The 14,786-nt window shown below is 35.8% G+C and overlaps 1 protein-coding gene across 1 annotated transcript in view; it reads right to left on the bottom strand.

Moving 5' to 3' along the window:
• Positions 1 to 1,740: 1,740 nt before the first annotated feature.
• LOC124358541 (nose resistant to fluoxetine protein 6-like) overlaps positions 1,741 to 14,786 on the bottom strand; it is a 30,345-nt gene continuing 17,299 nt past the window's right edge. Inside the window, exons 8-15 of the mRNA XM_046810840.1 lie at positions 13,260 to 13,318; positions 12,816 to 13,036; positions 12,372 to 12,565; positions 11,057 to 11,198; positions 10,321 to 10,510; positions 5,716 to 5,858; positions 4,220 to 4,337; positions 1,741 to 2,590 (exon numbers count right to left, since the gene is read on the bottom strand). Coding sequence (XP_046666796.1) covers positions 2,409 to 2,590; positions 4,220 to 4,337; positions 5,716 to 5,858; positions 10,321 to 10,510; positions 11,057 to 11,198; positions 12,372 to 12,565; positions 12,816 to 13,036; positions 13,260 to 13,318 — 1,249 coding nt within the window. The 3' untranslated portion in view covers positions 1,741 to 2,408. The remainder of the gene's footprint in view (positions 2,591 to 4,219; positions 4,338 to 5,715; positions 5,859 to 10,320; positions 10,511 to 11,056; positions 11,199 to 12,371; positions 12,566 to 12,815; positions 13,037 to 13,259; positions 13,319 to 14,786) is intronic.

The raw sequence follows: 14,786 nt of genomic DNA, 5'->3' as shown, positions 1-14,786 counted from the left end.
TATTACAGAAAATAATTAATAAGTCTTAATATGAATTAATGAAAGTTTCATAAATGTTCTTTATTACAATTTAGCAAAAAGCATTTGGAGTCGTCAAGAGAGACAGGTACATAGATATGATTACATGATGTTAACTGAGATAATTTTTCTCTCTCTCTCAACAGAAAAAAATAGATGTAGTCAGGTCAAATTTGAAGTAATGGGTATTATACATCAATACGTGAACATTTTTAATTACTGTTCGAATACAGCCACTAGCTTCTGCAGACGGATCTATATGACCTGTAAGGGGGAGATCGGAAAACTTCACATTTTGTTAGTAACCTACTGCTTTAGAGAGCAGCCCGGCTGAAAAAATTGAACTTTTATCTGGACGCAGATAAGATACTTGTAATTTAAGTACTCGCACTGGCCACACTACTTGTAAAAGTGGTCAGTCTTTCCAAAGATTGTATTTTGTTAATGACTGTACATATTTTGCTGTTGGAAATAAATTCAATTCTTCAATTCTTCTTCATGTACTCTGGAAGTGCTCATAGAATTTATATCGGAGAAGGAAATTAAAATTTATTGTAAGGCTGTCTGGCTATATTTTTTATTAACTACCAAAACGCAAAATATAAAAAAGTAACAAATCAATCTATTTTCAAGCATAAAATGGCAGTAATAATCACTGCAAAGTTAAATCACAGGGTTGTGTAAAGATTATTTTAGAAGGTGCATGTCTATGTGTCTGGAGTGATCCTGTAATGTCACACAAAGTGCAATTTGGTTCTAGGCTGGGACCTACATCTGCATGGGACATGTTTCAGGCCAAAACCATGAATTGATTGTATATTAGCACTTACCAAAACAAGTCAGCGTAGGTCTAATCAATATGCTCCCTAATAGTATAAAAAAAATGCAAAAACCAAATTTCAATTTAATACTTACTTCAAAAAGCTTTTGGTATTAAAACTGTTTGCTTCTGTAGAAGAGATCATGATAAGCTGCTGGGATATTAACAGATTAAAACTAAGTTAAAAAAAGTTTGAATGAGTGTACAAAATAAAGTAAATATTACTGTCTGTGAATATGTAGAGTATTGCTGTTTGAATACTCATGTGTTGACATTCATGTATGTAATATATTGTTACAATACAATAAAGATATGATTATTTTCTTAAAACAACGAAAATCTTAGACATATGTCATACATAGTAACTCCTGAACACGATAGTGTGGGGCACTAATTCACCATCAACCAGCAATCTGAATGCCAACGATGACACCACACCATCAATTACGACTTGTTCATTGAGAAATTAAAATTCTTGGAAGATCAAACAACAACTTAGGATTGAAATGAAGAATACTTGTTTGACAGGAGTTAATTGATCCTAATCCAGGAATAAAAGCTGAGTGTGGGTAAGATTATACAATACACTGCAAGAATGTATTTCGGCCTCAATCCATTATATATACATCTTGACAATTTAGATGGAAATAAATGTAGAAAAGGTAGGATCTTTTCACACATAGTTGGCTCATCCCTTTGTTTAGAGCAACTGTAATGGAGTCTTCAGTTTGGCATTGAGCATCATTGTACTATCAGTTTTTAACTTCAACTAAATTTAAACTTTTCAATTAATAATGTATCTTCAGTTTGGCATTGAGCGTCATTGTACCATCAGTCTTTAACTTCAACAATCATTTATGGTTCTTTAGACAATAAACTTGTTGGGGTAATAAGTTAGACAGTAAGTTTTCCCATTATGTATTTCAAAACGTTCACTAATAACTACATTTTATGTGTAAACAATAGGTTTGCACAGTTAGTTTGGTACAAGTTCATAACATCTATTCTTTAGTCTTAAATTGCATTATATACATAAATCAACAAAAATTTTAAAAATTGAGCAGTTTTTTATATTATATAATTAAAATTTTGTTCTTGACATTCAGGAATTTAAAAAATTACTATGTTATCGTAAATCTTAAATAAGTCAATTAACATCAATTATCACAATACAATACTAATAATACAAGTAGATGGTACACAAACAAGGTAACATGGTGACATCTTTAATTGCACATAATATAATATTTATAATAAAAGCCATTAATTACTAAACATAAATATGTAATACATGTTTGATTTGATTTGTTATTTTTGGTTTTTAGAATGAATTCAAGGATAAAACATATACGGCTAAGTGCACATTATTATTATTGTTATTATTATTATTACTTGTAGCTACATGAAGGTAGCTTCTAAATACTGCTACTGGTGATTTTAGAGAGATACAAAATGAAAATGCACCCTTAAATAACGCTATATATATATATAGCTAGATCGGTGCTTTTGCCGTAATTCTGGTCAACACTGGTCTGTCTAGACCGAGAGTAATTAACAAAAAAGTAGCACCCTAACTCTTAAACCTGCCGTTCTCATCCCTGTACGATATCCTTGTTCCGTTCTCATCGGTGAAAGCAATGTTTGAACCGTTCTCTTCCCTGTAGGAGATCTTGGAGATTCCACAAGTCAGGTTAAGTTGGCTATCCACTGTCTGAGCGATGTTCCGCTGAGTCAAACCTGATTTTCCTGAACCTGTGGATAAACATGATTAAGTGATGTTAGAACTATTCTCTTCCCTGTAGGAGATCTTGGAGATTCCACAAGTCAGGTTAAGTTGGCTATCCACTGTCTGAGCGATGTTCCGCTGAGTCAAACCTGACTTTACTGAACCTGTGGATAAACATGATTAAGTGATGTTAGAACTATTCTCTTCCCTGTAGGAGATCTTGGAGATTCCACAAGTCAGGTTAAGTTGGCTATCCACTGTCTGAGCGATGTTCCGCTGAGTCAAACCTGACTTTCCTAAACCTGTGGATAAACATGATTAAGTGCACATTGTTGGGAACGGAAAACTTTAGAAAAATTATATAATATTCAAACAAACAGATTTTTTTTCATAAATTCGCAAAATTTCATCATTTTTGTGAATGTACAGAACTTTGCAGTTACAATACCATATACAGTTTAAAAAAACATGGAATAAAATTCTTTGAAATGAGATCGTATGAGCTGCTAACTAGAACTTTTATTTCAAGTAATATTACACAGATGTTTTGCTGTAATATGAATGTAGTCTAATAATTGTATTAGAGCCTGTTGCAAATTATTATAATAGTATAGTTTAATGCATTAATCTTCTTTGGTAAGAATATTTTTGACTATGTGAACAGTTTAGTAACAATACAAATACAAATTCCATCATCAAATATAAACTTCAAACAAAGAATTTTAATGGACTGCTACTTTTGGAACCAAAAACGATGACTGCTGAGGTTGTGAAAAAAACTAATTTAAATTTGAAAAACAAAATCTATGGGATAGGGCCAAATTCCAGTCCACATTATTAAAAAGTCTGTTATTCACATATCTCATTATATATAAATCTTTTCTGGATGGTGTTTTTCCTTATTAATTAAAATATTCTGAAATTAAACATTAAGACATATGGAAATAATACAATCCCAAAAGATTAGTGAGGGGTATCAGTACCGCCTGTCTTACCTAAAATTTTTGAAAAGTTAATGAATAATCAAATGTTTTTTTTAAACCTTAGGCACAAAACAGTTCGGATTTAGATTTAAGAGTAACACAATTTCGGCAGTCTCTGAAGTTGTAACGGAAGCCTTGGGTAGGTCACAGAAGACTGATGAACTTTTCTGTGACATATCCCGGGCTTTTGATTGTGTTCTGCATGATATTTTACTGAACAAGCTGAAATTTTATAATTTTTCAAATATTGTCTTTGGAATGAATTGAATCATATCTAAAATTTTGTAAACAAAGAACTACTGCAATAAAAAAGGGATTAAAATTCTTCCCAATCTCTGAGTGGGAAAAAGATAAGATCGGTGTTCCCCAAGATTCAATTCTGTGCCCACTTTCATTTTTTATATATATTAATGACCTGTCATCAAACTTACCACACAATGTCATTTTATTTGTTAAATTATGTTAATATTTTAAATTTTGAAAATGTTATTTTAATTGTTAAAACTGTATTTAGTTTTTAAGATGTAGGTTAATATAATTTGACAATAGCACCATTTTTGTATCGGATATTTATCACTGTGGAATTTCGGCCCTGTGTTTTAAAACACTTTTCTCTTATTGTAAAAGAATTTTTTAAGATTCATCCATAATAATTAAAAGTATAAAACTCACCTCCTGATTGCTTTTTGAAGAGCATTTTTTGCATTCTCTGAAAAGGCGATTCGAATACCAAGTTGAGAAGTAGAGCAAAAAAGAATGACAGGGCAACCTCACCCAGTAATGACATCGCCTGGAAACAAATTTAATTATGACATGATTCTGTCACAATACTTAAGTCTCAGTTTGCCACATAAAAATAGTTCATGTGAAACATAATACAGACTCAGGAATATAAACAAATATTGTATGGACAGTAGGAATATTTATATTCTGTTTAACATATTTATATTTTGTTATATTCAATGAACAAAAATACAAGTTAACTGCACTAAAACAAGATTTTCCAACTCACTGGCTGTATCGTTGTGGTATTTTTCTTCACTAATTCTAAGTATAAGAACAAGGTGTCGTTAATAAACAAGACTGAATATGTACACACCATATATAGAAGCTTAGTCATAACATAAACTGTTTATATGTACATGGTCAAATATGCAGACACAAGACTGACTGTTATGTACACACCATATATACAAGCTTAGTCATAATACAAACTACTTATATGTACAAATATGCAGACACAAGATTTACTGTTTATGTACATACCATATATGGAAGCTTAGTCACAACACAAGCTATTTATATGCACATGTAAAAATATGCAGACACAAGATTTACTGTTTATGTACACACCATATATGCAAGCTTACTTACAACACAAATTGTTTGTATGTCTGTACACACAAGACTGACTCTTAAGAGCACACACACATATAGCCTGGCTTAGTTAAAACATAAACTGTTTATATATGCATGTACGAAGATGCAGACACAAGACTGACTGTTTATGTACACAACATATATGCAAGCTTAGTCACAACACAAACGTTTTATATGTACATACATGTACAAATATGCAGACACAAGACTGACTGTTATGTACACAACATATATGCAAAGCTTAGTCACAACACAAATGTTTTATATGTACATACATGTACAAATATGCAGACACAAGACTGACTGTTATGTACACAACATATATGCAAGCTTTGTCACAACACAAACTGTTTATATGCATATGTACAAATAAGCAGACACAAGACTGACTGTTTATAGTTCTAGAAGTGTTAAATGGTCTACCTTCATTCAAGCCCTTTAAAACTCATGTTATTTTATAATTACATTTTTGCAATTGTTTTTGTTACTTTACAGATGAGGTATCCAATGCGCTTTTTCTGTACATTGACATGCATTGGTGCTTGTTCCAGTCACCTCAGATGTATGCTTGAGTTTTTTGTTTAAGTAAAATTGTTCAGTTGTTATCCATGGCTTCTATTAGTTCGTCACATGCTTACTAGATATCAAAATTTATATTTAAATACCAAGTACCAACATAGTAACAGAATTAATCATTTAATTAGACATAGTTTTGGAATCATTATTGATTACTCAATCCACAATAAATGTCATTATGATGTAGGTGTTTAAGGGAATATTATACGTACTGCCATCATGCGACTGTGGTATGGTGCGGCCCGCATCTGGCCTGTGGTGTACAGCATGGGGATGGTGTGGATCAGAAAGGCACAGTAGGTTAGCCTTCCCAGCGGTGCCCAAGCAGGGTGTCTGAACAAGGATCCCCACTTTCCTGTAATACAGACATATTATTATACTAAAATAAATAAGGTCTTTATTTAGCAAGCGTCCATCAGTACAAAAACTGTTTTTCATGAAAACTCTTGTCAGACATATAGAACACATGGAGAACAATAACGTAAACCATAAAATAAACGTAAAACACTAAACTATAAAAACTAAACTAACCTGATGCATATGCATGGGTCACGCAAACACCACCTTCACACTCCCCTTAAATTTCTTACAGCTATAACTTTTTAAAGTGGGTGGCAAAGCATTGTATTTCTTTGGTCCAAAGTAACTAAAACCCTTTTTCCCCGTTTGCAGCTTTGTCTTTGGTAGGTGCAATAGGCTGTTCTGGCGGGTACTACGCACATTAATTTCTTGCCTGAATACCAGCTTATTCCTGAGGTATTCAGGTTTTCCCGTCTGAAGAATTTTGTGGACCAGATTGACGGTTTGCAAGTCAGAGACACCCATGATAGACAACACCTTAGCATTTAATCTGTACTCGCTGATGTGGTCGAATTTTTTCAGATTGTAAACGAATCTCAGTGCACTGTTCTGCAGACGAGTAAGTATCATCAAATTTTCCTGAGTCAGACAACAAGCAAAAGCTGGAAGAGCATAATGTATAGCAGGAAATATTGTTGACCGAACAATTTCCAGCTTGGAAGATTCTGGCAAAATTGTGCTTAATCTGTAAAGGGCCTTTAATCTCAAAGTCACTGTTTTACATATAGCTTTGACATGATTGGAAAAATCGAGTTGGGGGTCAATAGTGACACCAAGAATCTTTAGACTATTACTTGCCATCAAAGGCTTACCGTCCACAAAAATACACCGTTCAGCGCAGCTATTCACTGACTGACTACTGGAAGATAACCGGTCCACAAGCATCACAGAACATTTATTAGAATTCAATAGCAAACCATGATTGTCTGACCATTTCTTTACACTCACTAAATCAGTATTGACATGACGGACAGCCTCAGCCGTTTCTGAGGGTTTAAAGGAAATCAATAGCTGTGAATCATCCGCGTAGGAATGCAAAGAACAGTGACTCAAGTGATCTTTCAAATCTGCTGTGTATATAAGAAAGAGAATCGGTCCTAAGCAACTGCCTTGAGGAACACCGACGAACCTAGGAAGTGCCGTCGATAACTTCCCGTTTACCTTTGTACGTTGCGTACGCCCAGACAAATAAGATGAAAACCATCTAACTGAGATATCATCAAACTGGTAAAATCTTAGCTTTGCTAGCAACAAATCAAAATTCACCGAGTCAAAGGCTTGGGAGAAGTCAAGGGAAGTAATCACACTCTCTAAGCCCTTATCTTTAGCTGAAATAATTTCATCAATGACATTGAGAAGCGCTGAGCAAGTGCTAAAACCCTGCCTAAATCCTGACTGTGTTTCAGGAAGTAATCCTTCAGATTCTATTAATATAAATATAAGACTTAAATAATTCTTATAAATATAAGACTAGTTGTTCTGCCACAACTTTTTCCAGTATTTTGGAGATGACAGGAAGGATTGAGATAGGTCGAAAGTCTGAAACTAAGGTAGGATTGGGATTCTTTGGCAGAGGAACCACCACGCTCTGCTTCCAACTAGAAGGGAAGTTGCCAGTTTTCAATGATACATTGACCAGGTGAGAAACTGCTCCAATGCAAAAGGGACTCAGGCCTCTAACCATTTTTATGGATATTCCATCCACACCAAATGCAGTACTTGTGATACTGTTCATCAACTCCTTTACCTTACTTTCGGATACAGGAGAAAAAGTGAAAGTAGAATCTATCCCTGCACATTTGTTACTGTTAAAGAATTTCAGTTTTTCTGTGCTCACTGTCCCGTTACAACCCATAGTTGAGAAGTAATGATTTAAATCTTCAAGTTCAACAGAATGTTGAAACTTAAATAACTAGTCTGTGGTGTATAGCATTAGAATGGATTGAACTTAAGGATACAATAGATTAGGCTGGACGCACACTGGAGGTGCAAACTGTCGAAAGATGTGTAACTTTACTCCTGCAATTTTGTCAGATACCTCGAACATGTGTATTTGAATGGGCCTCCGCACAATAAGGGTTGAAACAGTGTCGGACGCCTAGTTAAAATTTTATTTTAATTTTAAGAAGTCCGCACATGCACATACGACGGCATGTATAACTGAACCTTACTCCCTTTCTTAGAAAGCATATTTGTGTTTTTTTGTGCCACGTGTTCCTTTAAAAATGTCAATATCATATGTTATTGATGAATTTGTAATAATTAACAATTGTTTTGAAAACATTTTGTTTGACGTATGTCTAAAAACTAATATCCCTCCTTTGGTTTATGGGCTGGACCCAAAATTTCCTCTCAGAAGACACATAAATCATTTGATTGCTGAAGCTGCAGCAAGCCAAATAGGGTGATTGTTACTTACTTACAATCCTGGTGCTTATAGGCGATTTATGGCACATAATGAGATTGTTGTGTCCTTCACTAATAGAGCTTTTGAAGAGATTTGTACATTCCGGCAAAAATATTAATAACTCTACTGAAATTGCAGCAAGGCGAAAATAATGTTTGTCTCTTTTGAAATAATAATAAAATATTAATTATAGTATGCCTTGATAAAAAATTAGTATATGTGTTAACCACCATAGTCTACAGTCAGAGTAATTAAAAACCTGTGGTATAAAATAGCAGGCTATAACGTTCTAAATAACTATTACTGGATGACTTAAGAGAATCATTGTGTACTAGCTGAATTGATGATAACATAATAAAAATTCCATTTAAGTTACTACAACATCCATAATTTTATAGAAGTATTGTTTTTATCATGATACAAAGTTTAAAATACACTCCTGTCAAAATTATCGCACGCCTTATCATTTTTTTCAATACAAGACATAAACAAAAGTATAGCTTTGTTTTGCTATTAGTTGTTTATTTTCGCCTCCAAGTACAACAGATAAGACCTATAAGAGATAAAGAAATTGTCTCTTTGAAACTGTTAATTTATTATTAGTAACTGGAAAATGTTATTCTTATCAAGTTTACCTTTGACCGGCTTATCTGTTCTTTGTTTTCGATTTAATAAGGGAAGGTATTTGGCCATTTCTATCAAACTTTCGTGTAGTGTGGTTGTTTTATTTAATTATGTATCGACATCGTTTCTGACCAAATCGGAAGCGGTAAAAGCGAGAATTCTAGTCAGTGCCGTACTCAGCCTTGGCGGGCCCCGGTAAAAATTGCTCGAAAAGACCGGTCTGAGTACGGGCCTGGCTCTAGTGGACGCTGGACTTTCTAACAGTGCAATGATTGAGCGGCTCTAGGTGTAAATCGCACCACAGTTAGTAGGGCTGTCTCTCGTTTCCGCAAATCACAAAAGACGTGGGCAAGGACTTGCTGGAGCAACATATCAAAGTGATGATCAGTTCTTGGGACTTAGTGCTTCAAGGAATCAGACTGTCACAATCTCTCAGTGACAGGGAATGGGCAAGGGATGTTCGCAACATCAATATTTCTTTCCGCTCCAACCAATCGAAGCCGTCTTCTCGAATTTGATTTAAGAAGGAGGAGACTTGCTACTGCCCAATACTCACCAAAAATAGTGGAAGACTTCGTCTTCTGTTTGCTCAAGAACATTGGACATCGGACATTGCAATAATGGAAGTGTGTACTTTTTACAGACGAGACCAGAATAAGTCAGTTTGGTCTTGATGGGTGTTAAAGTGTGTGACGACGTGGAGGAGAGAGATTTGCTGAAGCCTGTGTTCCACAAAGAGAGCCTTTTGGAGGTAAGTCGAGTTTTTTGGGTGAATTTGTTAAGGCTTGCTTAGGATTGGTGAGTGTACCAGCTCAGAGGTACATAGTAGACATTTTAGAAGAACATGTGTTGCCATACGCCTTCTTTGTCGGTGGTGACGTTATCCTTATGCACCACAATGCGGGTCCACACAGTGTTCGGACTACCTTCATGATGTTGGAATGGCCACAATGAACTGGCCTCCAAAAGTCCGGACTTTAGCGTGTATGGGACATGGTGAAAAGGCGTGTTCGCACCAGAGATCCAACAACTAGCAGCATGGCTCAACTGGAAGCCGCCGTAAAATAAGAATGGGGCCACCTCCCCAAGATCGCCTCCTACATCTTGTCAAAGGAATGGAGTCACGTATCCAAGCCCTGACAGCGCTTCAATTATCAATGTACTGAGGTGCGTTTTAATGTTATTGAATATTGTGAAAAATATTACTTAATTTCAATTTCCTAATTTTTTGTTCTTCAAGTGTAAAATTTTCCTATTTTTTCATATTCAACTCTTAACAACAGTATAAGCTTTGATTTAACAGTGATTTAACATCAAAACTGTTGAGAATTATGGGATGTGCGATAACTTGGAGTGCTAAACGTAAAAGGTTTTATATATTTCTGAGTAGGGTTTCCAACAATAGTTATTGGTTTAAGAAACTGACCGATGCCTGTGGTAGAATCGACGATAATGTAGATTCCCAGGGTACCAGCCCAGAGTATGCGGTGGACACCAGCGTATAGAACACTCTCCAGGAGACTGTAGGGGCGCTCCTCGATGTAGAACACGTACGCTACAAATGTTGTTGACAGGTTGACAGCTATTCCCAGTGGGATAATCACAAACAGTGACAGCTGTGAACAGTGCAGACACAGTCAATACTTCAAGTCACCAAGGTCAGCAGAAAACAAATCTTTTCTTTCTGAGAATGTTATGACACTCAGAAGAACCTGATAGAATTTTAAATTTTAACATTAGGAAGTATGTGGTACAATTAAAACTAGATTCCTATTACAACGTAGCACATTATGCAATAGATAAAATTCCCCAACATCCACTAAAATTCCCGAATATATCGGAGTACAACCAATAGTTTACGAGAGTTATTTTGGACTTATTTCAAAATATTCACACTAAAACTATGTGAAATTTCAAGCTTTTTATATTTTTTATCAAATTAACTACACTATATATGTATAGATTTTACAATAATGAAGATTGTATAGCTTTATATTGTAATTCTTGCATTATTGGTAATTTATAATACTATTTTAATACTTCTTTTTATTAATTAATATATTAGATGTTAATGAGGGAACTTGCTTGGTTTCAAAATCTGTATAGAGAGATTATTGCGTAATAAAAGATTATTTATATATTATGAAATAGAGGGTACTAACTCCTGGAAATTTGTAGCCTGTCTTCTCGAGATATTGGCAAACGTAGCTCAAGATAAGCCCCACCATGTAGGGCATGAATCTCACATGGCTGGGCACGTACATAGTGCGGAAGTGTTCATCGTGTGCCGGGTCCTTTTGGAGCCTGCAACATGTCATACACCACATTGAGATCCTGCCAAACGTAGCTCAAGATAAGCCCCACCATTATTACCGAACGTTATGTAAATATCAAGTTATCTTGTTGGTGATGTCTATACAACCAAACTCCATTAATCGCTTATTGCAATTGGTTTCTATCGTCAGTTATAGAAGCTATCCAGTATTAGCACACAGATGTATTGTATAAACTAAAATAGGATTAGCTGAATAATAGTTGGAAGGTAGGTTTACTGAGTCTGCCTTTTTTACAATTTAGATTTTACTGTTGTAGCCTAAAATGTGCTTTTCGACTAATCTCTCAAATACAATTTTAGGCAATAGGAAAACACACTTGTCTAAAAACCTGTACAGGAAAGATGTATGAGAGGAGCTCATAGAGAAATGGAAACTATTATGGTTGAGAATTTGAGGTAATGTGTTGGCCAACCATGACCTTGTTTCTGCAAGAATTGTCCATTCCTACGAACCGTGGATTGCTCTTTGCTTTGGACTTAGTGACCAGTGAGAATATTCTGATCTATGAAGGTATTCCTTTTGTTTCAGCCCTTTTTCTATAATGTCACAGACCTTTTCTTTAATAAGTCGATTTTTAATACTAATACTATTACTTTTTCAAGGAAATCCCAATATAATTTGGACTTCGCCCACCCCAGTCCATTTAATAGATTCCAGGATTTTACGACTATTGGAATGGTAAGGTTGATTTTTTCCAATAACTGTAGGATATATTAAATGTCATATATTGCTCCAAACTTAATGATATTTTATTAGAAGAAGATGTTGCGTCCTTGAAAACTTAAAAAGAAAAATTCAACTTTTCTGGTGAGTATAACAGCTAAAAAAATAACTGGACCACGTAAAACGAAAAATGTTACATTGCTGAGCGATTCTGCCCTGTCAATTAGTGTCATGTATCCGCCTACTGGTGACAGTTTGGAAGTGACCTTTAAGTCTTTTTGGTCCTCAAAGCATATTTTGCTCTCCTAATAAGTATTTAAGGAGCTGAACATACATTAACTTTACAACTAAAGCCATTTTATTAGCTGCCAAAGCCGATGACAGTAACATTGTTGACCACCTGTTTAGATTAATGCTTCACTTAAAGGAAGGACATTACGTCACTTAGAACGTAAAGGACATTATTTGAAGTACTCACTCATGGTAGAGTTGCACAACTCCCTTGTACTGATTCACATAAGTGATGTAGGCGGGAATCGCTGCGGCAGCGACGAATGCTGCAGCTATCAGAGTGTTGCCCAGCTTGGGATGGCGGAACTTGATGTATATTAGCAGAATGCCGATGATGAAGTAATGCATGTCACATGCCAGGTACCACGTTTGGATCATACACTTGGACAGAACAGTGATTAGTTAAAAATGCAGAACAAAACGCATGTAGTATTTTAGTAGGTAGTGAAAATAAGTGCCGGTATATTTGAAGACATTCAAACATATAAAAGAGTTACTTACTTCACTCAACTATTGATTATATCATAATCTTTTAGTGTGAACACAATGCAGTACAATATATTAGTATTAGAAGACCAAGAGTTTTAGAAAGCTATCACAGATTCTAGATTATTCTAGATATTTACTGTACCGTTTCCTCCGTATTGATGTAGTTGTTTAGGAAGAGTACATTCGCCCACCAGTTCTTCTGACATCTCAGTGCTTCTCGCCAGACCAAAGAGTTCCACAGCGGTCCGTGACCCAGGTACGGCAACACTTCTCCATGAAATGCTATCACGAACCCGTACAGTGGTAGAATCCTACAGGAAGTGACACAGTCAATGTTAAAGAGAGTACATTCGCCCACCAGTTCTTATGACATCTCAGTGCTTCTCGCCAGACCAAAGAGTTCCACAGCGGTCCGTGAACCAGGTTACGGCAACACTTCTCCATGAAATGCTATCACGAACCCGTGCAGTGGTAGAATCCTACAGGAAGTGACACAGTCAATGTTAAAGAGAGTACATTAGTCCACCAGTCCTTCTGACATCTCAGTGCTTCTCGCTAAACCAAAGAGTCCACAGCGGTCCGTGACCCAGGTAAGGCAACACTTCTCCATGAAATGCTATCACGAACCCGTACAGTGGTAGAATCCTACAGGAAGTGACACAGTCAATGTTAAAGAGAGTACATTAGTCCACCAGTTCTCCTGACATCTCAGTGCTTAATGCCAGCATAAAGAGTTCTAAAAAGATCCGTGACCCAGGTACGGCAATACTTCACCATGAAATACTGTTAAGAACCTAGTTACAATGATGGGAGCCTTCAGGAAGTGATAAGGCAATGTTTTTATTTTTCTTCTTGTAAAGGACGGTCTACTGCCAAGTACTGAAGCTTGAAAGGCTTTTTGTGCACTCAGAAAGTGTACTCTTGAGCCTACCCATTTTCAATTACAGCGGCCCCAAAAAACGTCGAAAACAACCGACCAGATCCTCTTGGGAAAAATTTACTTAGTTCTTGCTCAGAATGCCAAAGATGAATGCCTTACTATCTCAAGAAAGTCCAAGTATAGACATTCATCCGTTTAGCTCTGTTCATTACGCAATCTGTAGTGGATCATCCATAAAAATGCTGACTCTATAAATATTGTTTCTCAGATGTCCCTTAATCAAATCTACAACCTGAGAAGACAATGATCTATTTAAGGAAAGGAGAACGGACGTTACCCTGCGTAAAACCAGCCTCTCATACTTAAATCCCTTTGCAATGTCCACATTCTCACGTCTGAACTCACCTAGAGACGCCTCTCGATGATTTACACAAAGGAATTTCACAAAACGTTTTAGGCCGTGCCATATTAGCCGCTGAGCCAAGTTACCCGAGCACTTTTGTTCCCAAAATCCCTTTCATAACCAACAACCCAAAAACAGTGACTTTACCGAGGAAAGTAACGACTTGATAACAATCTTAGACAAGTTTGGAATTTAGCATGATTCTAATTCTGCCTGGCTATCTGTGAAACTATTGACAGTTTTTTTTATTTTACAGATAAGGATTCTCACGAGCGCTCCTCATCGTGGCTGTGACTTCTAACTGAAAAAACTGTGAAGTAAGGATCCACAGGAACCAGTAGTTGAAATATTTCAACAGCACCCATGGTCTGGAGCTCTTTACTGTGAAAAGCCATCTTGAACCGTTAGTGGTAGACTACCTAACTACAAGAGTTTATAAATATTTGCGGTAGTCCTGAATTGTTCTGACTTGTTAATTTCTCACGCCAGCCAGGATATTCCACATCAACTCATTCACTTTGAAATGCTATCGCAAATTATTTTTGACAGGATCTCAAAATGTAATAGTTGAGGAAGAATACATTAGCCCCACAATTCTGTTAATATGCCAATGTCTCACGCAAGACAGAAAGAGCTTTCAACAGGTTGGCTTGAAGCTAGTTATAGCATACCAAATAACCAGCGTCTTTTTCTTCATACCCATTCTATGATCTTAAATCTCCAGTAATGTCACAAATATGTGATTTCTTCATTTGTCATTGCATGCCAATTGAATTATGTTAACCTGCATTTCTACAAGAACTTTAAAAAGTGCACCGAAGTTTAAGATG

The sequence above is a fragment of the Homalodisca vitripennis genome, chromosome 3 (assembly GCF_021130785.1).
Source record: "Homalodisca vitripennis isolate AUS2020 chromosome 3, UT_GWSS_2.1, whole genome shotgun sequence".
Taxonomy (NCBI): domain Eukaryota; kingdom Metazoa; phylum Arthropoda; class Insecta; order Hemiptera; family Cicadellidae; genus Homalodisca; species Homalodisca vitripennis.
The sequence above is the reverse complement of the archived record's forward strand: the minus strand, read 5'-3'. Positions and strand labels throughout refer to the sequence as shown.